Source organism: Hyperoodon ampullatus (assembly GCF_949752795.1).
Source record: "Hyperoodon ampullatus genome assembly, chromosome: 1".
Taxonomy (NCBI): Eukaryota; Metazoa; Chordata; class Mammalia; order Artiodactyla; family Ziphiidae; genus Hyperoodon; species Hyperoodon ampullatus.
The window spans coordinates 209238742-209263216 of record NC_136914.1 but is presented as its reverse complement, the minus strand read 5'-3'; the positions used below and the strand labels follow the sequence as shown (position 1 = coordinate 209263216).

Sequence of the window (24475 nt, the reverse complement as noted above, 5' to 3'; positions counted from 1 at the left end):
TCCCTACCCTTGAGTACTGCACATTCTGGGGACATTCACTGATGCAGAAAATATGTAATGAGAACTTACGGCATGTCAGGTATTGTTCATCATTAAACAACACAGATACCATTCCTGCACTGATGGCTATGGGGTGTGTGTGTGTGTGTGTGTGTAAAGTAGGGGGCAGAATACAATACATATAAATACATTTTTTAAATCATGTTAAATGATAATAAGTGCTACAGTAAAAAACTGAGCAGGTTAAGGGGGATTAGGAATGTTGGGGGTGGTTTACAATTTTAAATAGGGCGATCAGGGTAGGTCTGTTGAGAAGGTGATACTTTGAGCAAAGATTAGAAGGCAAGGGGAGGGAAAGGTGAGGAAGGGACCCTGGATTTGGGGGAAGAGCAAGTCCAAGGGCCCTGGGGCATGAGTGTGCCTGGCTTTTTCAAGGAAAGCAAGGAGGTCAGATTCACTGGAGCAGAGTGATCAGTGTGAGAACAGCAGGAAATGGTTAGGGGCAAATCAAGCAGAGATTTTAGCCTGAGTGAAATGAGGAACCATCGGAAAGTGCTAAGCAGAGCAGGGACAAGATCTCAGAGTTAAAGGACTGAGCTGGCTGCTGTGCTTAGACTAGACTGTGCAGGTGCCCGTGGCATTAGGGAAGCCTGAGTAATCAATCACAAGGGTGAGAAGGTAGTGACGCAGACCTAGAGGGCGGACAGGTGTGGGTAGTGAGGAGCGGTTGGATTAGGGATCTGTTTTGAAGACACGGCCGACACGATTTTCTGACAGACTGGACGTGAGGTGTGAAAGAGGAGGCAGGGGTGACTCCAAGATCTAGCCACTGATTGTTTGGTGGAGCACAGTTTTGTTTTGGTGCATTGGGCCAGGAGTGCCGTTCGGACATTGTAAGTTTGAGGAGCCTATTGGCTATCCAAGTGGAGTGAGCAGCTGGATTTTGCCTGTGTAAGTGATCTGGGGGGTATAGTAAAGCTTCAGGAAGTGAGGTCGTGCTGAGGTACTTCCAGAACCGGCCACGTCCTCCTAAAAGCTAGAACATCCCTGAAGGGCAGCTCATCGCGCCGCAGCCCCTTTAGCCGACAAAGCCCTTCTTCTTCCTCTTTGGGGAATGGCGAGAAAAATGAACAGAACTGACGCGCCGCGGCACAGCCTCCACTCTCTCGCTCGCCGCAAGGAAAGACGCGATGCGGGTTGGGATGGGAACGCAGTCGGGTCCCGGGGGGTGGGGCGGTCTGGGGGGCGGGGGGGGGGCTGAGGGTGGGCGGGACCGCAGCGCGGGTGCACGTCACGGAGGGGGCGTGGCCGGCCTCCTTCCCTCCCGCAGGTCCACGGGAGATCAGCTGGTCTGCGCTGCCGTGACGTGGGCCGGGCACGTCACCGCCGAATGGCAGCCTCCAGAAAGGCACCGCGAGTAAGGTGAGGGCACTCTGCCGCGGAGCCGGTGTCCGGGCAGCGCGCGCCACCCCCGGCCCCGAGCGCGCATGTTGCACTCGGGAGGGCAGGGACGAGCGGGTGAGGAGCGGCGGGCTGCCCACCGCAGTCGGGCGCCGGCCGGGGCTGAGCGGAGTCCAGCGAGCGAGGCCACGGGGAGGGAGCCATGCAGCCGGGCAAGTTCCGGTTCGTTTCCGGCGGGGTCGCGGGCACCCCCGGGCAGCCCGAACCTGGTGCCCGGACGAGTGTGTGTGCGGAGATACGGCGCTCGGCTTGAGGGGGCAGTGGCCATCGCCGCCCCCTCCCCGGCCCGGCCAGAGGCCCCGCTGTGGCAGGAAGTGAACCCCTCCTGGCCCCTCCCGGGGTTCGGGGAGGCGGGCGAGCCCCTGCCCTCGCCCCTCTACCCTGGGAATCTAATTCTCAAATTACAGTATGACAGTATGACACCTGCAGTTCGTCTTCCTGATCTGTCACTAGGATCGGCAGCTGCTGCCCTTCCCACCCAGATGGTTTCAGAGGCTGTGTACGGGAATACTTGGGCATAATCTCCAGGAAGATCCCACCAGTAACCTGCCCTGGGTTCTCCCTGGATTCAGGGAGGTGAGAAGGATAATCCCCTGGTTTCACATTAAACAGCGTTCAGCCTGTGCTTCCGCCACAACCAGGGTATACTTACCAGAGCAGCTGACAAAATGGGAGACTGAGAGATACGTTGAGAGGTCACAAAGGCCAGAAGCCAAACTCCCTGGCAATCCACACGGGATCAGCTGCCCTCTGACCAGTTGCAGCTTGAATGAAGAGGCTGGACAGCATGGCCAGACTCACTTGCTGAACACAGACCATGGCTTGTGCTTGCGTTTGTGAGTGGACAGATCCCAAGCTGACCTTGACTTGGACTTGGCCTTGCCACAGCATTTTGGGGATGAGTAGAGGACCTTCCCGCTCGGTGGAAGGATGTCTGATGTGCGGCTAACCTGCATGGGGAAGGAGCTGCCTATGTGTTAAGTGCTGGAAGTGGGGTCTGGCAAGTGGATAATGAGTTCTCTTTCTAGAAACTTCTAGGCCGAGAAGGAGCCTTTGAGGACCAAGTTGGTCTTTGCTGGATTCATAGAATCACAACATTTTAAGGGTAGGAGGGTCTTTCAGCATCAGCTGAGAGAGCCTCCTTACCTCACACAAGAGGCAATTGAGAGGCTGAGAGAAGGGAGGCCATTTGCCCCAGGCACCTCCCATAATGGCAGGATTTGAGTGCCATTCAGTGTAAACATGACTTAGTTTAGGTGATGGAAACTAAACTCAAATTGACTTATGTAAGGGGGTGAGCTGGCTTCTAGTGCAGCTGAGTCCATGAGACCACACTGGCATCAGACTTGGCTTCTCTCTTACACCTCTTGGCTCTGATTTCTTCAGTGTTGGCTTCATTCTCAGGCAGACTTTCTCCTTTGGCAGGTTATGACAGTTCTAGTCTGACAGCCCCCGCAAAAATAGGGCCCTTTTACCCAATGGTTGGAGCAGAAATTCCAGATGTGATCCTCACTGGACTGATTTGATCCTTATGTCCATCCCTGAACCGATCATTGTGATTTGGAGGGATGGATTGAGCAGGTCTGGGTCCCAGTACTTGGTGAGTGAGCGGGTGAGACTCATTCCAACTCTGTGGACTGAAAGTGGAGAAGAGACGTTCTCGGAAGGAAAACCTAGGTGCTCTGATCAAAAGAAGGAGGGTTGGATTCTGGGTAGGCAAAATAACATTGCCCACTTCTTCATCCTAGAACTTGTTCCATTCTACCCTTGTCTCACCTCACAGGGCACGATTGAGCATTTTGGTCCTTGTTTTGCCCCATCCTGAGTGATATACATGTACGATTCTCATCATGGACTGGGGGAAGGGGGAGGGTAACAACACTGCTGGGATTTCTTTAAAAAGAGAGAGGGAGAAAAATGTGCCATAACCATCTTATAGACAGATTGAATAGGAAGTTCTCTGCATGCGTTTCTTTCTTCTTACCCATCTCATGGCACATCATGACACTGAGAAGGTGTAGGCTGAAGAAGTCCTGGGCAGAAGAGCACTGAGCTGGAAGTTGGGAGGCCTGGACCCCAGTTCTAGCTGTGTCATCCTGTAGCCCTGAGGCCTTGAGCCAATTGTTGGATCTCTGTTTCTCAGTTTCTTTCTAGAGGGGGGAGCTGAGCTGGATCATCCCTGAGGTATATTCTAGCTCTAACATTTAATGATAGCCCTGCTTTGACTGAGAGTCTGAGAATGTGTCTGTCCAAGTCAGTGAAGGGTAGATGGATCTTGGACTCTACAGAGACCAGGGTATGACAGGAGCATGACCATTTTCACGTTTAGCTGCTTTGTGGCTCTTTTGATCCTTACAGGCAGGTGGAGGTGGTGATGCTGACAGAGAGAGCTTAAACTCAAGTCCTCTGTGAGCATCAGCTGTCAGACCTGATTTCTGGTCTTGGCTTTGCAGCTCCTGATGTGTATGGCCTGTGGCAAGTTATCTTTGTTTCTTCTCTTGTGAAGTGAATGAATAGGGCTACTTCTGAATAACCTCCCTCCAGCTCTCTTGTCCTGTGTCTGAAGCAGTCACTGGCACCAGTTAAATTTGAATAGATAGAGAAATTGACTTCCTTGGCTCACCATCTTGTAAATGTGCCTAAGTCAAGGGAGATCAGGTGAGAATGTGACTTGTATCGCCGTCCAAGAAAAGGAGGTTTCTTACTTTGTAAAATATAACAGCTTTATTGAGATATAATTCATGTACCACACAATTCACCAATTAAAAAGTACAATTCAGTGGTTTTGAGAATATTCCCAGAGTTGTACAGCCATTACCACGGTCAATTTTTAGAGCATTTGAATCCTCCCCAGAAGAAACCCTGTACACATTGCAGTCACTCCTCATTTCCCCAACTCTACCGCAGCCCTAGGCAACCATTAATCTACTTTCTGTCTCTATGGATTTGCCCATTCTGGACACTGAATATGGAATCAAACAATATATGGTCTTCTTTGACTGGCTTTTTTCCACTTAGCATAAAATGTTTTCCAGGTTTACTGTGATGTAGCATGTATCAGTAATTATTCCTTTTTATTGCCAAATAATATTCCATTGTGTGTTTAGACCAGTTTTATTTATCCATCAATTGATGGACGTTTGGGTTGTTTCTACTTTTTGGCCATTATGAATAATGCTTCTATGAACATATGTGTGTAAGCTTTTTTTTTTAAGTTTCATTTTTGGCATTTTAACATGGAGACAAAGGTGGTAACAATAGCAAAGCAAAAAAAAAAATAATAAAAAAGACCAATATTTAACTTTCCCATCACCCAAGTCTCACACTGAAGTTCTATTTCCGTGTCCCCCATAAGCACCACTGAACTAAAAAATCTATTTTAAAGCACCCAAACCCTCTCAAAACCAAGTCCAGACCCTCTCGAAACCAAGAGCCCCAGCCAGAGCTGTCGCCTCTCTTGGGTCCAAGCGAGAGGAAGGTTCCGGGAAAGGCACCTCATAACTTACGCAGCGCAACACAAGGGACGGGTTCGGGCACAGGGCACTTGGCGGAGAGCTGGGGTGGCAGTCACAGCCTCTGTGCTGACACACAGGGAAGGGGACTTCTTCCGTGATCCCAACTATTTGGTTACACAGCCAAGCAAACGTGACTAGAGAGTTGGGTTAGCGGAACAGGAACCCGGGCCTCAGAAACAGACTGGGCCCCTTCCAGCAGGATCCAGTGGGGGGAAGGGGGTTGGAATACAGACAGAAGCACAAAGGCGATAAAGGCTGGTTGTGTGTAAGCTTTTATGTGGACTTAGTTTTCTTCGGTACGCACTTAGGAGTGGAATTGCTGGGTCATAGGCTAATTCTGTATTTAATCTTTTCAGGAATGCTAGACAGTTTTCCAAAGCTATTATACCATTGTACATTCCCACCAGCAATGTCTGGGTGTTCCAATTTTTCCACATCCTTGCCCATACTTGTTACTGTCTGTTTTTTTTTGTTGTTGTTTGTTTTTAATTATAATCTTCCTAGTGGATGTGAAGTGGTATCTCATTGTGGTTTTGATTTTCATTTCCCTAATGAATGATGATGTTGAAAATCTTTTCATGTGATTATTGGCCATTTGTATATCTTCTTAGGAGAAATATCTATTAAAACCTTTGACCATTTAAAAATTGTAATATTTGTCTTTTTATTTTTGAGTTGTAATAGTTCTTTATATACTCTGGATACTAGAATCTTATCATATATATGAGTTGCAAATATTTTCTCTCATTTTATGGGTTGTCTTTTCACTTTCTTTATGGTATCCTTTGAAGCATAAAAGTCTTTAGTGAAGTCCAGTCTATTTATTTTTCTTTTGGGGCATGTGCTTTTGATGTCATATCTAAGAAAGCATTGCCTAACTCAAGGTCAGGCAGATTTATGCCTGTGTTTTCTTCTAAAAAAACATTTATGTCTGTGTGATCCATTTTGAGTTAATTTTTGTATATAGTGTGAGGATAGACGTTCAACTTGGTTCTTTTACATGTGAATATCCAGGTGTCCCATCATCATTTGTTGAAGAGACTATATTTTTTCTCCGTTGAATGGTACCCTTGTAAAAAATTGACAGTAAATGTGACGGTTTATTTCTGAATTCCATTTCTTTGATCTATAAGTCTATCCTTTTGCCAGTACCACACTGTCTTGATTACTGTAGTTTTATTAGTTTTGAAATCAGGAAGGGTGAATCCTTCAACTTTGTTCTTTTTCATGATTGTTTTGGTTATTCTGGATTCCTTGCATTTCCATATGAATTTAGGATCTGCTTGTAAATTTCTACATAGAAGCTAGCCGGAATTTGATAGGAATTGCATTGAATCTGTAGATTATTTGGGGGAGTATTGCCATTTTAACAATATTGTCTTCCAACCCATGAACATGGAAAGTCTTTCCATTTATTTAGGTCTTCTTTAATTTCTTTCAAAATGCTTTGTAGTTTTCAGAGTATAGGTTTTTTACCTCTTCTGTTAAATTTATTCCTAGGTATTTATTGGTTTGATGCTGTCATAAATGAACTTTTCTTAATTTCATTTTTGCATTGTCCATTGCAAGTAGGTAGAAATACAATTGATTTTTTTATATTGATTTAGTATACTGCATTCTTCTTCTTTTTTTTTGGCCACGTTACATGACATGCGGGATCTTAGTTCCCCAACTAGGGATCGAACCCGTGCCCCTGCAGTGGAAGCGTGGAGTCCTAACCACTGGACCACCAGGGAATGCCCTGTATCCTGCATTCTCTTTTTTGTTTGTTTTTTTGGGGTTTTTTTTTTTTTTTGTGGTACGCGGGCCTCTCACTGTTGTGGCCTCTCCCGTTGCGGAGCACAGGCTCCGGACGCGCAGGCCCAGCGGCCATGGCTCACGGGCCCAGCCGCTCCGGCGGAATGGCCTTGAAAGAAAGAGAAATCCTCAGGTGCCAGAAATGTAGGGGAGCTTAAAGCCTGCATGGCAGCTGGTAAGCTGAGCCTTGAGGGATTATACATGCTGTAGGCCTTCGTAGTTGGGGTCCACGGCACCGGACTATCCTTGTATGAGGACAGGACACTTGTATGTAAATCTCCTTGCTAAGAAGTTAAAGTGAAAATTAATCTCAGAAGCAAACAACAGTGACAGCAGTGCTTGTACAATCCAGGATACGTCCATTCACGTAGACAAAATAGTCTGTGAGTCTATAAGAAAAAGAATGACCCACCAAGAGGGAGCCAGCAGACCGAGCAAACTTGAGGATTACTATTCCAAGACCTTCTAATGGAGGGTCTGAAATGAATTTTAAAATAAGGGCCCCAAATAATTAAAGCTAAGAGAAGGAATAGAAACCATAGTGAAGGAATATGACACCATGAAGAAAGGACAAGCAAATTTGAAAAAGAACCAAACAGAACTGTACATGTGAAAAATATAGTCATTGCAAATAAAATATTTTTAGACTAGTTAAATAGGAGATTAGACATAGCTGAAGAGAATTCATGAATTAGAGATTGGGACTGAGAAGGTTTACATGCCAATGGTGGTATTGTATCTGCAAGTTTTATCTGAAACTTATTTATTTCATCACTGATACTGGGGTGAGAGTCTTTCTGACTCACGAAGGAAAACGGCTGAGTCAAGTTGATGTTCCTCTCTGACTAAGCCTTGCCACGTTTACTAAGGTCAAAGTCTGCAATATCCTGTTCTTTCTCTTCCTTAGGGCAAACTACCAGGATTTTCAGCTGAAAAATCTAAGAATAATTGAACCTAACGAGGCGACACACTCAGGAGACCCAGGTGTAGAAACAGGTAATAATTTTGTCTCTTACTGAGATGGAACATCTCAAAAGGATTTTGGGTTCCCTCACCCCAACACCAAGTTGGGAGAGAAGAGAGGGTAAGGGATTAATAATTGATCATGAGTGGGGATGAAGGGATATATATCTGGAAATTAAAAACCATTTTGTCTTTTGGTTTCCCGGGTTATTGGTTATTGTGTGTGTGTGTGTGTGTGTGTGTGTGTGTGTGTGTGTGTGTGTGTGTGTATAGCTATTTTTCAGTAGAAAGTTAGAGTTATGGTTTTTGCATTTCCTGTTCTTGGGATGGTGGTGATGGTGGTGGTAGTGGTAGAGACAGGTTGTTATTGAAAAAGTCCTATTCTGATTTTTCTAATTTCTAATATAATCCTTTATTGACCACCTTAGAGATTAGCTTTCAGTTTTCATCATAAGACTATGAAATAAGAAAAGTTTGTGGTGTATTATTGTGCTTTATAAATTGAATGGGCATTCAGGAAAATCTTTTTGGGAAAATTTTCTGGAACCATATCCTCTTCCCAGGACTGGTTAGTTATATTATTGGGTTGCCAGAAACCTGAATTCTGAAAAGTGGTGTATTTCTATATTTCTGGCCCATGTAAACTGGTGCTTTTCTGTGGACTACCCAGGAGAACTATAGTGTTTCCTTCTAGTTGACTGAAAAAATCAATCTGTGAAGCACATTAGAAACCATAACGGATCTCTCTTTGGAAGGTCAATGCTGCAACTACATGCAATTTTAGGTCCTTTTTCTTTAAAAATGTAGATGTATCCCACACATTTTGGGCCGTGTTAGGAGGGAGGAGAGGAAGGAATGGGGAAAAGAGGAAGTAGGAAAGGGAAAAGTGATAGAATAATTGAATTTAGAGTTTGAAGAGAACTTACCTTTCTTTTTATTACATTTGAAGAAATAGAGGCTCTGGGAGCTTCAGTTGTCTGAGGTTGTAAATCCCAGCTGGAAACTGGAACCCACTTGTTTCGATTCCTTTGGTCTTAGAATGCTTTAAGAGAGCCTCTGTTATGTTCCCTAGATAATATGATCTAATAGAGCATGCACTTGGTAATTGGATAGAGCTTGGGTCCTGGTCCTGATGACCCAGTTGATTTGGGCAAGGATTTAACTCCTGTTTATTTATCTGTAAAATGGGAATAGTGAAATCTCCCTGGGGGGGATTATTGTGAGAATTAACCACTAATGTATGTAAAGCCCTTGGCCCTTGCTCAGCAGTGGGACAGAGAAACAAACCACCATCTCTAAATGCTGGAAAAGCAGCTTGGCATCTGTGCAAATGTTAAGATGCTGAAATTGGAGTAAACTAGTCCCTTCTCTTCTTATAACAAGGCATGTAGGAATCCCAGCTGGTGCTTCAGATTCAGATTCAAATAATATTTCTTGAGCTTCTACAATGTATCAGATGCTGTGCATGGAGCTTTCACACATGCTGTCATGTTAAATTCTTCTAGCCACCCAGTGAGGTAAATAGGGTGTGCTCTTCATATACTTCCAAGCAGTGAAAAGTCTTCTGTTTGTGATAAAGGCTGAAGGTTTAGGAGCTTATGTCTAAAAGCAGACCCACATATGCAAGAGACTTTCAAATGAGTCATTCTTTTTAAAGCATGATTTAAAAATACCTGGCAATGTATGGGCTAATTTTACATCATGGCCTAGGTTTGTTGTTCTTGGCTCCCCCCTTCCCTGCACACCCTGATTAGCTCTTGGCTGCTTCTAATGTTTCTGAAAAGTAATGGGATATGGAATGAGCAGATGCTATTATACAGCATCTTCTAGGATCCTAGCTTTCTTTCACTGAAGATTCATTACTGTTATGCTGAGTCTGAAAAGATCATAGACACAAAGTTGTGATATTCATTCAGCCATCTTTGAGTGAGTGTATGCGTATGTTAGGTGCTTGGCTAGATACATGGATTCAGAGATGAAGATGACATGGTCCCTGCCTTAAGGGGAAGCAATATATACACCTAATGCACCATTTATCACATTGCTTTCATAGTTAGTTAATTGTGTATCTACCTCTAGTAATTGCAAACACCACATTTACTATATGCCAGGCACTGTTTCTAAGTGCTTTGTATATAGTAGCCCATTTAATCCTCATAAAAATTACCCTATGAGGATCACCAGCCATAATTTTCACCTCCGCCATCTTGACTCATTTCAACTGCTGCCACCTCAGTGGCTGGGTCTTATAATTATACCTGCTTTGTCTCCTCCTCAGCTCTAGCTGCTCACCCATTCAGTCACTTTTAAGGCCTGTTGGCCTGTGGCTGCCTCTCCCTCAGCCACCTTTGCCCATTGTATCCTCCTCCTTGATAAGTGCTTCCACTGCCACAGCCCATTCGTTGCCTCAGCCACTGCCCCTTATCACATCTTATCTGTTAGGTGTGGTATTGGGAGTTCTTTCATTGGGTCTGATATAGGTGACAAGTGGCTGCATTAGACTCAGGACACCGACCAAATATGAAGGGCATGAAGGATGAGGAAGGAAGGCGCAGGGGAGATGTTAATAGTGGTGAGGAGGGCAGGTGGCATTGTGGAGGGAAGTGTGAAGATGCCACTGTAGTGGAGTGGAGCTGAGGATGCTGGTGATCCTGGGGAGGCCAGTCAAGAGGAGGCATGTAATGATGAGGCAAGAGATGGTGATGAAGGTCAGAATGTGGTGTTGAGGAGGCCGGTTGTGGTGACCAGGAAGCAGAGGATGTCTTTGACCGGCTCCATTTTGCCTTTGATGGTTTTCAGCTTGTAATTGAGGATTTTGTGCTTGCCATTAGTTCTGTTGACTTCATTGATGAAGTCAGTAACATAATACTGATCCATACTACAGTCAGGGCTATAAACACCCAGTCGGTGCCATCAAAATCTGCACATCAGGATGTGCCCAAATAGAAGCCAAATTCTATGAGAAAATTAATGATCTTGAAAGAAAATATACTGGCTGCTGTCATATAGTTGCTTTTTAAAATTCCAGATGCTCAGGCTGTACTCCAGACTAACTAAATAAGTTCCCCAGGTAGTTCTCATGTGCAGCCAAGGTTGGAATACTGCTCCAAAGGATGTCTACGTTTTTGCTTGACTTTTAAAAATGTTAGATTGCTCAGAAATATGGCTCGGAAACACAGATTTATTCTGAAGCTCCTGAAAGACGTCATAATAAAGTTTTCAGATGCCGGCAAGCTTATGAGGTCATAATAGGCTTCATTTTGAACCCAATGGAGGTATTGACATATAAATTTAGGTCAGATTAGATACTTCTGATCCCTCTTTTTCAAGTACATGAGAAATTATAGGCTCAGTAGGTCAGATAAAAGGAAAGGATGTCCCTCTGAAAAGTATTCAAAAGTATCTGTAGGGCTTCCCTGGTGGCGCAGTGGTTGAGAGTCCGCCTGCCGATGCAGGGGACACGGGTTCGTGCCCCGGTCCGGGAGGATCCCACGTGCCGCGGAGCGGCTGGGCCCGTGAGCCATGGCCGCTGAGCCTGCGCGTCCGGAGCCTGTGCTCCGCAACGGGAGAGGCCACAACAGTGAGAGGCCCGCGTACTGCAAAAAAAAAAAAAAAAAAAGTATCTGTAATGCAGGGATCATGGACATGTTTGAATCATGAATAGGACCATTTCCATTGTCTCTATCTTTGAGTACTTCTGTCTTTCGGAGACTTCTGAGTGGGAGCCCTGAGGCCAGCAGCTGAAGCTGCCCTTGCAGATTATGAATAAAATGGGGCACTTTTTCAGTGAGTCCCAAGAGTAGTAGTATGGTACCTCGTAGGGGAATCTATTGGAGATAACCATAAAGACTGAGGCTTTTATAGCCTAAGGTGCTGGTGATGATGGAGAAGCAGCAGATAAAAATGCTAAAGAAAAAAAAAAACAAAAAAAGGATCTATACCTAGCAGAGTACAAGCCACAGTGAGCCAGAGTGTAAATTCTTGAAGATAACCTGTAGTACAATAGCCTCAACGTAAATTACTTAGAGCATTGTACATTAGGATGTTTTTGGTTAAGTCAGGTATTTTTTATTTGTTTAAAAAAAGGGTTAGCAAAATCCAAAAGTCTGACAACACCAAATGGTGGCTAGGATGTGGACCAGCAGGAACTTGCATTCATTAATGGTGGGAATACAAAATGGTACAGCCACTTTAGAAGACATTTTGGTAGTTCCTTACAAAACCAAATATACTCTTACCATATGATCCAGCAATCATGTGCCTTGGTATTTATCCAAAGGAATTGAAAACTTACGTCTACAGAAAAACCTGCAACATGGATGTTTTATTTCTATTCATAATCACCAAAACTTGGGAGCAACCAAGGTGTCCTTCAGTTTGTGAATGAATAAACAAACTGTGGTACATCCAGACCATGGAATATTATTCAGCAATGAAAAGAGATGAACTATTAATCCATGAAGAGACATGGAGGAATCTTAAATGCATATTGCTAAGTGAAAGAAGCCTATCTGAAAAGGCTATATACTGTAAGATTACAACACTATGACTTTCTGGAAAAGGCAAAACTATGGAGACAGTAAAAAGATTAGTCATACCAATGGATTGGGGGGAGGGGAAAGAGGGATGAATAGACTGAGCAGAGAGGATTTTTAGGGCAATGAAAACTATTAAACTATTAAATCATAATGACGGATACATGTCATTATACATTTGTCAAAACCCATAGAGTGTACAGCACCAACAGTGAACCCTAATGTAAACTGTGGACTTTGGGGGATCATGATGTGTCAATATAGATCATCAATTATAACGAATGTACCACTCTGGTACTTAACTAGTCATTGAGTGGCGTGGAGCCGTCTGGTTTTGGTACAAACTCTCCTGTTGTTGCAGACAGCAGAATGCCTCCAAAGGTAACTTCGGAGCTGCTTCGGCAGCTGAGACAAGCCATGAGGAACCTGGAGTATGTGACAGAACCAATCCAGGCCTACATCATCCCGTCGGGAGATGCCCACCAGGTACTGAATGGAGATGGGCTGGTGATGGAACTCGTCAGCCCCTCGTTTCTTTTTATTCCTTTCCCTCAGCCCCAATGTGTTTGTAGGATTCAAGTTGTCAACCCACATCTAAGCATGTTCTCCAGGGCTAAGCACAGGGACCTGTGTCCAGTAGAGTCTCACTGAATGCTTATTGATTTGGCCCTGGCTTCCTTATTTCCAATGTAGATAGCTAGCTTTCCATAAATTGTGGAAGAATTAGGAGATAAATGAACGGGCAGAAGTCTGGACCTTTCTGTTGCTGACGCACTTTACCCCATCTCCTTTGCCACACCACGTCCCCAGCAGAATTGTCTGTCCTGCCTCCCTTCTCCCCATCCAGACTGTCCTGTTCCACTGGCACAGCCAGAAGGGCAGCCAGAAATTCATCGTGGATCTCCACTCTAGCAGGTTTTAGAGATGGTTCTGTATATTACCCCCATCATCCCCCCAGCCACCACCTTTGGTGGAAGCATTTCAATAAGTGCCCTCTATATCTGAGAACACGAGTGATTTAATTATGGGAGAGCCGGGTTTAGAGAGGTGGAGACTGCATGTGATGGGGCTGAAAAGCAGAGGACGAAAGGATTCTAGGATTTACTTTTTTAGGTCATTGAGTCAGCAGGTATTTGGATGCCTACACCATGGTCATGGTACTGCAGGGTTACAAAGACGAATTTAAATTTGCATTCCTGCCCTCCCCGTGTTTACGGTTTAGTAGAGACCTGAGACGGTATACAAAGTGCTATTCTTCCATCGAGTCATCTACACATATACTTTTTACAGCCTTTGTTTATGTGCACTGCCTTAGGTATGGCACATGACACAAAGATGAGAATGGTCCTGGTCTCAAGAAGCAGACAGTTTAGTATTGGAGTTAAGATATGCATACACATGTCTATATTGCAAGGTAGAATGTGGACGTGCCATCAAGAAAACCTGGGCAGAGGGCTGTGGATGTTTGAGGGTGAGAGGGGAGGGTGATGGAAGGCTTCATGGGCAGGGGAGGCATGTGAACTTGGCCTTGAAGGACGCATAGAGTTGGGTAAATAGAGAAGGGGGAAGGGATTCTAGATAGAAGGATTAGTAGGAGCAAAGGCAGAGAAGCCGGGAAGCTTAGAGTGCTTTTCAGAAACAAGGTGGTAAGTTCCTCTGGCAAAAGCCTAAGGAAGTAAAAAGCAATAGTCAGAAATACTGGTGTTCTAGAATTCTTTAGTTGCAGGCAATAGAAACCACCTTGAAGTACTTTGAGCAATAAAAATGCTGCTTTATAAGGATTTAGGGGCAGGGCCACTGCACTGGCACAACTCCAGGTTGTGAATGGTACTCTCTGGAGTTGTGCCTCAGGTAGGATGTCCCGTGGAACCTGAGGGCAAGGTGCAGCTGGCCCTCTAGGAGGACTGGAATGGGAGGGGTTTCAGCTCTTGCTGCAGATAAGTTTCTTTCTGTCTCAGACAACAAGGTAGATAGTGACTAGATGGCCACCCCACAGTTTCTGCATATATATCTCTTTATCTGTTACTTTCAAGATACCAGATTGAGCCAGAACCTTAATTCCAAATCCGGAGTCCTGGGTGAGAACTTGATTGGTGTAGTAGCTTGGTGTTTACCCTTGGTCACTGTGAGTGTATAAGTACGTATGTGTGCGTGCGTGCTCGCTCACGTGAGATCACGTGTGGCACTGACATGACTGGTGAGGGTCTGCCATGAGGGAGGGGGTGACAGATAAGGGTGTTACTGTAGGCTGAAGCAAAGTTCCCGACAGAGGTCTACGCTAGCTGACCTCCCTTCCGCCCCTCCTCCAACGGTGGCAAACCATGTGGTCATGACAATATCAAGCCAGTGTTAACCTGGGGACAGCATCAAGACTGGACCCCTGCTTGGAGGCACAGGAGATTTCCTGGCCTCAGGAGCAAATGAAGGGCTGAAATGAATAACCAAAGGGATTGGATGATTTGAGGCAACAGCATGACATTCAGGATATTTTGATGTTTAGAACAGAGTTTCCCAAACCATATTTTACAGCATTCCTGTTGTGTTTTGTAAGCTGTTCTGCAACAATGTAGTCAGGGGTCAAGAAAATAGTGAAATGAGCTGAACAGTTTCTTTTTTTTTTTATTGTGGTAAAAAACCTTAACATTTAACCATTTTTCACACCACTGTACAATGCATCAGTGTTAACTGTGTGCACATAATTGTACAGCAGATCTCTAGAACTTTTTCATCTTGCAAACCTGAAACTACAGCCACTGAACACCTCTCCCTGTCCCCGCCAACTGCCATCCTACTTTCTAAGAATTTGACCACCTTAGGTGCCTCATCTAAGTGGAATCATGCAGTATTGTCTTTTGGTAACTGGCTTAATTTCACTTAGTGTAATGTCCTCAAGGTTCATCCATGTTGTAGCTTATGACGGGATTTCCTTCTTTTTTAAGGCTAAATAATAATCCATTGTATGCATAGACTACATTTTCTTTAGTCATTTGTTTATGAACATTCAGGTTGCTTCCACCTCTTGGCTCTTGTGAATAATGCTGCACTGAACATGGATCTGTAAATGTCTCTTTGAGATCTTGTTCAATTCTTTTGGATATATACCTGAAGTGGGATTGCTGGATCCTATAGTAATTCTATTTTTAATTTTTTCAGGAACCTCCATACTGTTTCCCACGGTGGCCATGCCATTTTACATTTACCCCAACAGTGCACAAGAATTCCAATTTCTTTACATCCTTGCCGACACTTGTTATTTCTTTTTTTTGATGGTGGTGTCCTAATGGATATGAGGTAATATCTCGTGGTTTTGACTTGTATTTCCCTGATGATTAGTGATGTTGAGCATCTTTTCATATGCTTGTTGGCCATTTGTGTATCTTCTTTGGAGAAGTGTCTATTCAAGTCCTTTGCCCATTTGAACAGTTTCTTAACTGTAGGATTTCTCAGGGCCTTTAATATATGAGTGTGCACTGTACAACTCTAAGGAACAGATGAAGTATTCAGCACTTTTCAGATTTAAATGTCCATGGAATTTCCACAGTCATCTCAGGAGTGGGGTAGGGGACTCTGTTCCATGCAATTCCTTAGTCTGTTGATCTTCAGTAGCACTTTTTGTACCACAGTGGGTTTGAACTTGCTCCTTGAAGACGTGAGAGGAAGGGGAGGTGTAAAGAGGAGAGGGCCCTGAAGATGAGGGTTTGGCAAGTGGGAGTGGTTGAAGGGGTGAAGGGGGAGGTGGGAGAACAATGTGTAAGTGTAGGAGAAGCAGCAGATCAGGCCGGAAAGGGGCTGTTGGCATGTGAGAAAGCCGAGGTGGCCGTGTACTGTAATGTTAAATTTAGTAGGCGGGGGAGGTAAGGAGAGACTGGTGGCGTTTAGGGTGGGGCTTTGGTAACACAATTCTTCCATTCACTTCTGTTCTCTAGATGAACAAGGTTCACCAACTTCATAGGAACCAAAGTTTCATCTTGACTAAGGGCTGGATGAGTAGGTAGGGTAGCCAACATAGCTTGGACCTGAGGAGGTGTAAGTAGCAGAGGAACTGGGCATCCCACCATTTAAGAAGGGCAGACCTTGGCCTTGTCTTCAAGGAACTCCTTTTTTCTTCTCCTGCCTGGGTACCTCTGATGGGCTCTTCCTTGCCTCCTGTCAGCCCCAGGCTTCAGCCTTTGGACTTGGGCTTCCTGTCACATGGATTCTCTGCTGGATTCACCAGTGGTGTTTTTCATTCTCTGCCTTTCAACTGATTGGATGCAGCCCATGTGTATCGGTGAGGGCGATCTTTATTGGGTCTACCGATAAAAATGTTAATCTTTTCCAGAAACAACCTCACAGACACACCGAGAAATAATGTTTTACCAGCTGGCTATCTGGGAATCCCTTAGCAAGTCAAGTTGACACATAACATTAACCCTCATAGCACTAGCACACTGTTGTCCGAAACTGGGTCTCTCCTTTGAAAGGGTCTCACAGGCTGTCGTGGAGCAGCAGCCAAACTCCTACTAGTTCTGCTTTATTTATGAACCTTCACCTCCAGGTGAGGCCTCACTGTATGGAAAGATTTGACCTGTGAGTATTACTTGCAGTAACCTTTGAAGGTTTCCAGTTAAGGGTGTGCTGGAAGCTTTGTAGTGTTGGTATTTTAGTTTCAGTTTTCTTTTGCCTGGAGTTAGGATAAAATCTGTGTTTACTGGTAGGGGACGTTCTTGTAGCCAAGCCAAGTTTATCTTGATGTTCTTGGTCCTGGGTGCTGTTCCTGAGCCAACTTTTTTTGGTATCATAATGCTGGTTTTTGGTCTAATACCCTGATGGATTTTTTAAAATTCTGTCTTTGACATTAGGTGTGACCTAATAGACCCAAAGCAATTTCTTATTCAGCTTTGGGAATGGCAGCGACACTGGCCAAACCCCAGTGATGTTCCAGGTTTTCCCTCAGTGTTTCACCTCCTGCTAATGGATCTGGAATATCAGAATTGGATGGCTCCTCCCTAAATGAGGAAGTTGAAGGTCTAATCCTGGAAAAATGTGTTTTCCAGCAACATCCTGAAAACACAAAAAGTTAAGCCTGCTTGATATGAGCTGTCACGTTTATTGCAGAAGTCCAATTTTTTAGGCTTCACAAACTTACATTCTTGTACTCTTGCTGTCCTCTTCTCTCTCACCTCCCTCCCCACTACCCCCCTCCCCATTTTTCTTTTATAATCTTTGGTTATCATTTCTATTGCTGTAGCTTAGCCATCTGCCTTACAAGGCGGGAGAAGTTGTGTTTTGCTTGTCTGGTGCATATTTCCTGACTACCATATCAGGGCTAAGTATTGGGACAAATGTAAAAGGCAAGCAGTTAGCATATAGGTAAGCGTATGGGCTCTAGAAACTGTCTGGGTTCAGGTGGCAGATTTACCACTTAACTAAGCTGCTTGACCTCAAGTAAGTTACCTCAAACTCCTAAGTGTCAGGTAAACTCTCTGCATCTCAGTTTCCCCACCAGCAAAAATGGGACAGTGACATATCTATCTCTTAGGGCTGTTGTTAGGATCAAATGAGTTAATAGATACAAATGCTTAAAGTATGTCTGTCACCTAATAAGTCTCATTATATTAGCTGCTATTTCTGTTGTTGTTATTATTACTATTATAGAAATACATGAGGGAAAATATTCCCTTAAAGAGGTTAAAGAGTAGATAGCCCCAGTCACAAATCTAACACAAGATGCGACTAGTAAATGTCATAGGAAAGAACTTAATCAGCACTGTCCAGTAGAAATATATGAGGCACATATGTAGTTTTAACTATTCTAATAGCCATAGTAAAAAAAAAAAAAAAAGTAAAAAGAAACAGTGAAATTATTTTTAGTAATACATTTTTTTTTTTTTTGCGGTACGCAGGCCTCTCACTGTTGTGGCCTCTCCCGTTGCGGAGCACAGGCTCCGGATGCGCAGTCTCAGCGGCCATGGCTCACGGGCCTAGCCGCTCCGCGGCATGTGGGATCTTACCGGACCGGGGCACGAACCCATGTCCCTTGCATCAGCAGGCGGAGTCCCAACCGCTGCGCCACCAGGGAAGCCCAATAATATATTTTATTTACCCCAGTATGTCCAAAATATTATCATTTCATCACATCATCAGTATTAAAAATCATTAATGAGATAGTTTACATTTCTTTTTTTATACTGAGTCTTCAATTCTGGTATGTATTTCATTACAAAACATCTCAAGTTGAATGTGGAATGTTTATTGGAAATATTTGATCTGTATTTAGATTTCATAAAATTTACAGTTGAAGAAGTGGCCTTACATACCAGAGTTGTTCTAAACATATTTAAAAAGTTTTGTAATAACTGAGCCTTGAGCATCAGTTTTAAAATTTATATTTAAATTAGTTGAAATAAAATCAGACATTTAGTTTCTCAGTCACATTGGCCACGTTTCAAGTGCTTGGTAGCTACATGTGTCTGGTGGCTACTCTAATGCTAAGCGCAGATTTAAAGTGTGGACTGAACTCATAGGTGAAAGGGAATATTTTAAGCTGGCAGGTTCAAGGAAGGCTTCATGATGGAAATGCATTTAAATTGGAATGTGAACAGGTAGAATTTGGGTGCTTATAGGTAGAGAGGTGCAAGAAATACCATGGGCAAATCCATGGAATAGGAGAACATGAATGATGATAACCCTAAAGAAGAAAGAATAATAGGGTCTGGTCAAGGCCACTCAGAAGCCACCAGAGTCGGGAGTTTAGGTTTCTGTTAGACGGCAGGGACCCACTGAAGGTCTTTGAATAAGAGAGTGACCCGATCAGTCAACGGGAGCAGTGTTCAGCGTGGATTGGAGAAGGAGACACTGGGAACTGAGAAGCCTGTTCCGAGGCCAGTGCAGGATCCCAGAGTCGGGGTACAGAGGGCCTGGACTTGGGTGCTGGTCTTAGGAGCAGAGAAGGAGGGAAGGATTTGGAGGAGAAGCGGTAGATAGATTGAGCGAGGACCTTGCAGGCAGGTGACCGAGGGAACTGGGAAGTTAGGAAGCTGAGAGGGTTTGTGGCGTCATCCACAGAAAGAAATGAGAAGCCCCACGTTCCTTGTTTCAGCTCCTGTGGAGAGCAGGGCCCTCGTTGGGCTGACTGTTAAGTGGGACTCTGGGTCCTTGCCAGGACTGTGAGGACAGGGAGGAAGTGCTGGCTTTGTGTGTGACCTGCCGCAGGAGCCTCCTCCCTCAGTAATAGAGAGGCTGCTGTGCTCTGGGGCTCTTGTTCCTGTTTCGTTTCAGGCTGGATTCAGGGTTGATGGAATTTCTCCTACGGGTTGGGGAGGGAGGGTGTTAGTGTACTTTGTGTACTTTCCAAAGCACAAACACACACACCCACACACTGTTGCATGCTGGAGACAACACGCACCCCGGATATGTAATTGTGCGAGGACTTGGCGCTCCAGGGGTCTGCTCCTCTCTGTCCTTTTCCACTCTAAGGGTTTTTTCTTTTAGACTCAGAACAACGGTTGTAGTATTAATGAGTTTGGGCCCGGGGGGACTTTTTCAGCGAGGAAGTGTCCATTCTCTCTTGTAATCTGGGTGTTTTCTTGTACCTTCTAAGCCAAATGTTGGGATTTGCGGGCACGACTGGCCCCAAACCAGGAGAATCATTGGCTGGGGCCAGAACTGCACTGGCCCCACCTTTGAGAAATCCGAACTCTTCATCCTCCCCTTCTGTGAGGCCCCTCGTCTGCTTTTGGGCTCGGCTTAGTCCACAGATCCCATCCTTGTGGGAGCGGCTCTGCCACCTTGAGCTTTTGCCTGTGTTTATGGTTCCTCCGTCTGGAAGACATGACTCCGATTTTCCGAAACTCTTTTTGATTCTACTCCCATTCCTCCAGGAGCTGGCTTCCTGTTTTTATTTCTTAAATAGGCTTTCTCCTGGGGTGGAGGTAGTGATTTTTATCCCAGAGTGATTTTCTTCACCGTATTAATTAGAGTAACGCTAGCTGTGGTAACACATCTCAAAGTTCCAGTGACTCTGTATTGCAGAGCCTTATTTCTTGTTCATGTAGCAGTCCAGAGTGAGTGTTCCTGGTTGGTGGCTGACTTTCTTTCACTAGGAAGAAGAGTGATTCAGGGATCCAGGCACTTTCCATCCTGATGCCACCGTTCCAGCTGGCGGAAGGGAAGGAGTATGGAGAGGGTGCGTCCATCTTTAACTGCCCTGACTCAGATATCACTTCCCACCCACTTTCCATTGGTGAGAACTAGTCATGTGATCCCGCCTAGATGCAAGGGGGCCTGGGAAATGAAGACCTGGATGGGAAACCAACCGCTCTTCAGTGACTTTACAGTAAGGAAAGGGCGTGAATCTTTGGGCAGCTATCCGTTTTTCCCACATACCTTGGCTTGGTTTCATTTAAGAGACAAGAAAGCCAGTAAGTGGGGGAGCCAGGCTTGAACATAGGTTTGATTCCTGCATGTAGGAGACATCTGTCATGTGGTTGATGAAGGTAGAGGTGAATGGGGGGCAGTTGCTTGGCAGTGTGGCAAAGGCATGGGCTTTTGGAAGTCAGACCTGAGATCAGATCTCAGCTCTGCCACTTAGAGCAGTGGTGTCTTGGTTGTGGGGTGGTGGTAAGTAAGTAACTTACTTCTCTGAGCTGCTGATTCTTCTTCTTCTTCTTTTTTTTTTAATCTGTAAATGGGAAGAATGCTACCTTCCAGAGCTGCTGTTGGGGTTAGAATTAGGGGAAATGAAGATAGTTATTGGCAAGTAGTCAGTCTTATCCAGTATTATTTGTTATCATCACCCAAGGTGGGGAGCATGGATAAATGCCATTGTGGATGGTTTGGTAAAATTCAGAGGTGTGGGAGATCTCTGAAAGCTGGATGGGTCAGAAAGCTTTGTGGAAGAGGGCGTGTTTGAGCTGGATTTTGAGACATGGCTGAGGCTTTTTTTTTTTCTGTAGTTTACTGATATGCTTTATTTGGCTGTGTGTTATTTAAATTGTTTGAATTAGATGCCAACGTTTAAAAATTGAGTGACCTCTCACGAACATACATATATTTAGCTTTTCCTGAAATATTGAAGGTTGGCAACACGTGGTTCACATTCCAGCATGACAGGAATCAGAGCTGAGTGGGAGCTGCTCTCTCTAGAAGAGACAGCCTCTTGTCCTGCTTTACTCATTTAGTTTACCTGCCTGTACCCTAGGGCTTTTGAGTTTGAAACCCCAGTTATAATCCCTTCTGGCCTTTTTCCTGTTGGATAAAGCATTAGTTTCCTGTTGCTGCTGTGACAAACTTAGTGGCTTACAACCACACAAATTTATTATCTTACGGTTCTGGAGGGCTGGAGCCTGCAGTGGTCAGCAGGGCTAAAGTGACTTCTGGAGGCTCTGGGGAGAATCCATTTCCTTGTCTTTTCCGGTTTCTAGAGGGCACCTGCATTTCTTGGCTTGTAGCCCTTTCTCTGTCTTCAAAGAGGTGGCTGAGGTCTTAACTACGGAGAAAGGTTCATCTCTCCTCCTGCTGTTCCTTTATTCTGCCAGTATTGGTTGCGGGCCTAGTGTGTGTCACCTGTGCCCTGTACAGGGACAGTGACAAACAAGACAGACAAACACCCTGATCTCATGGGACTTACATTCTGGGGAGCAGGACAATAACAGTGTAAAAGAGTCATTAAGAAGAGAAACATCTAGAAGAATGCACTGTACAGAGAGGTAGAAGAGGCTGAGTGGCTACTGTAGCTGGATAGTCTAGGCAAGCCTCTCTGGGGAGGTGACATCTGACCTGAAATATAATGATGGGAAGGAGCCTGCCATGCCACGACCAGAGGGAGACTTTTATAGGCACAAGGAAAAGCATGTGCAAAGGCCTTGAAGCAGGAATGAGATTGGCAAGCGCAAGGAGCAGAAAGCAGGCGGTGTGGCTGGAGCACTGTGAGTGGGAGGACTGTGGGAGGAGAGCAGGGCCGGACCAGGCTATGCCTTGGGGACTGGCCTGGGGTTTGGATTCTATCCTAAGTGTGATGGGAAGTCACTGGAGGATTTTAAGCTGGATGCTAACATGATATCTACACATTTTGAAAAGCTCACTCTGAGTGTGTGTGAAGAGTGGATTGTAGGGACAGTGGTCCAGGTAGAGATGGGGGAGGCTTGGACGGGGACAATTAGAGATGGAGAGAAATGGACAGTTCCGGAGAAAAAAGCCAACGGCTGTGTTTCTTTGCGGCTTTTTCCTAGTATGCCAAGACTTTGGCTTGTTTTAGGCCTTTTGCTGTTCTCTAGGGAGAATGTTCCCGGGCTTTTCCAGCTTCATGGCTGGGGGAAGAGTGGGAGGCCCGGGCCCAGTGCTTGTCTGGCCTCTGCTTAGCCTGTTGATGTGGAGGTGACAGCTTTGGTCAGTGATGTCTTTCTGGCATGTTGACCACTTAGGTCATGTCTAGACGTTCTTGCTCCACCCTCATCTCGATCCCAAACCAAACACATCCACCTGCTGTTAATTCCATCTCCCTTTGGAGAAACTCTTCTGCCTTTGCTGAGAGGCAGCTCCAGGTAACCCCTGTGGGGACGTGAGCCTCGGCCCCGGCTTCCCCAGGTAGGGGTGGGGCACTCCTCGAGAGCTGTGTCCCTGCGTGCCAGAGCCCAGCCAGGCCGAGCCCGTCCCCTGCCTCCCCACTGTGCGTCGGGTGGGAGAGCACCCAGCCAGGGGGACCTCCTTGTTGGTCCAGAGTGCCCCCTCTGTATTTTCCCCATTGTGTACTCTGATTTTTAGCACAAGGTTTTTTTTTCTTAACTGAGTTTTCCCAGCCTCTTAGCTGCTTTTTCACCACTCAGGAGGAAGAGATTAATATCGTCTCTTCTGTTGCATATACACAGCACTCCCAGGTTTCTGGTGAGTTGTTTTGAACATTCACTTACTGTTCCTCACAACAGAACTAGGAGAAGGGTAGGAACAGACTCTCCCCCTTTTGGCCTTTTTTTTTTTCAGTCTTGCACCATTAATTCCTGGGTCAGTAAACAAGGGGAGGGCTCTACAGTTCATAAGTGATGCTGGAGGCCACTTCTTTTTATGTCCTTAGTGCTGTCTGGTCAATGTTCCCTTGTGTTTTCGGGATCAAACATTTGCTTGCCATTGCGTTCAGCAATCTGAAATGACCCGTTGTAGAAATGAGGAACTGAGGCTGAGAGAGGTGAGGAGACTTGTTGCAGACCACGTAGCTGGGCCTGCTAGAGGGCAGGTGCGACCCAGAGCTCCTTCATCCTGCCATCATGATTCTTTCTGCTGACCCTTCCAGCACCTCTGTGGGTCATGGTCTTGTGACTGGTCTGAGGCTGCGATTGTGGCTGCCTTGGTGAAAGGGGCAGCTCTCATCCACATGGCAGGACTAAAACCTGGGAGCCGTTTTCCCCTACATCGTGTTGACTGTCCCAAAATGCCTTGGGGTCCAGCCAGCAGCCCCCTTCTCTATCCTAAGCATTCTTAACCCTGCCAAGTCCTTTAGCTCAGGATAAACCTGCTTAACAGGAGAAGGAGCAGTGGCTCTGGTCTCAAGTAGACCAGATCCTGTCCCTGCTATTGACGTGTTAGTTACTTAAAGATTCTGTGTTTGAACCTCAGTTTTCTCATTTGCAATTGGTCTTATCCTGGAGAGTTATTTTGAGGATGGGATACGATATGTTTTATGGGGGCAGCATGACACAGGGCTTCAGAGTTGAGGCTCTGAAACCGCCCAGGTTCAAATCCTGCCTCTGCTACTTATTAGCTGTGTGACTTTGGACAAGTTACTTGGCTCTCTGTGCCTCACTGGCTATTACCAGAAGTTACACAATGTGGCCTCGTACCCTTTCCCCAGGAATGGGAACCTCTTACCTTCTTAGCCCTAATCCCATTCCATTCAGAGGCAAGGGATTATCGGCTGGGAAGGACCTGGATTTGAACATGATGTTTTATTTTGCTGAAGCCTCCTGGGTTAGAGGAAGCATTTCCCTTTGTTCCCTAACAGGAAGGGACAGGGTCTGCGTGGGAGAGATTGGTGACACTGCTTTGGATGGGGGATACAAACAGGAAGTTCAGAAATAAGCTGGTATCTAAAGAGACCAGCATTATTGGCACATAAAACAGAAATTTGGGCTTTTGAGAAAAATAACAGATGCCTAAATGTCAGTGGCAAGGAAGGGAGAAGGCTATTGGTTTGTTTTCTGAGTAACATCTCCGTGAGGAAAGAGCAATTTT

The 24475-nt window shown here is 45.3% G+C and overlaps 1 protein-coding gene across 4 annotated transcripts in view; it reads left to right on the top strand.

The window, feature by feature from the left end:
• Positions 1-1390: 1390 nt before the first annotated feature.
• The window catches only part of XPNPEP1 (X-prolyl aminopeptidase 1), a gene marked incomplete at its 5' end in the record, with an annotated part of 53595 nt that continues 30510 nt past the window's right edge, over positions 1391-24475 (top strand). For 3 of the 4 annotated variants that reach the window (XM_079703177.1, XM_079703178.1, XM_079703175.1), the window contains 3 exons: positions 1391-1422; positions 7681-7769; positions 12633-12757. In XM_079703177.1, coding sequence (XP_079559303.1) covers positions 1391-1422; positions 7681-7769; positions 12633-12757 — 246 coding nt within the window. Of the gene's footprint in view, positions 1423-1943; positions 1961-7680; positions 7770-12632; positions 12758-24475 lie in introns of those variants that run through there. The other variant, XM_079703176.1, reaches the window with a different exon arrangement.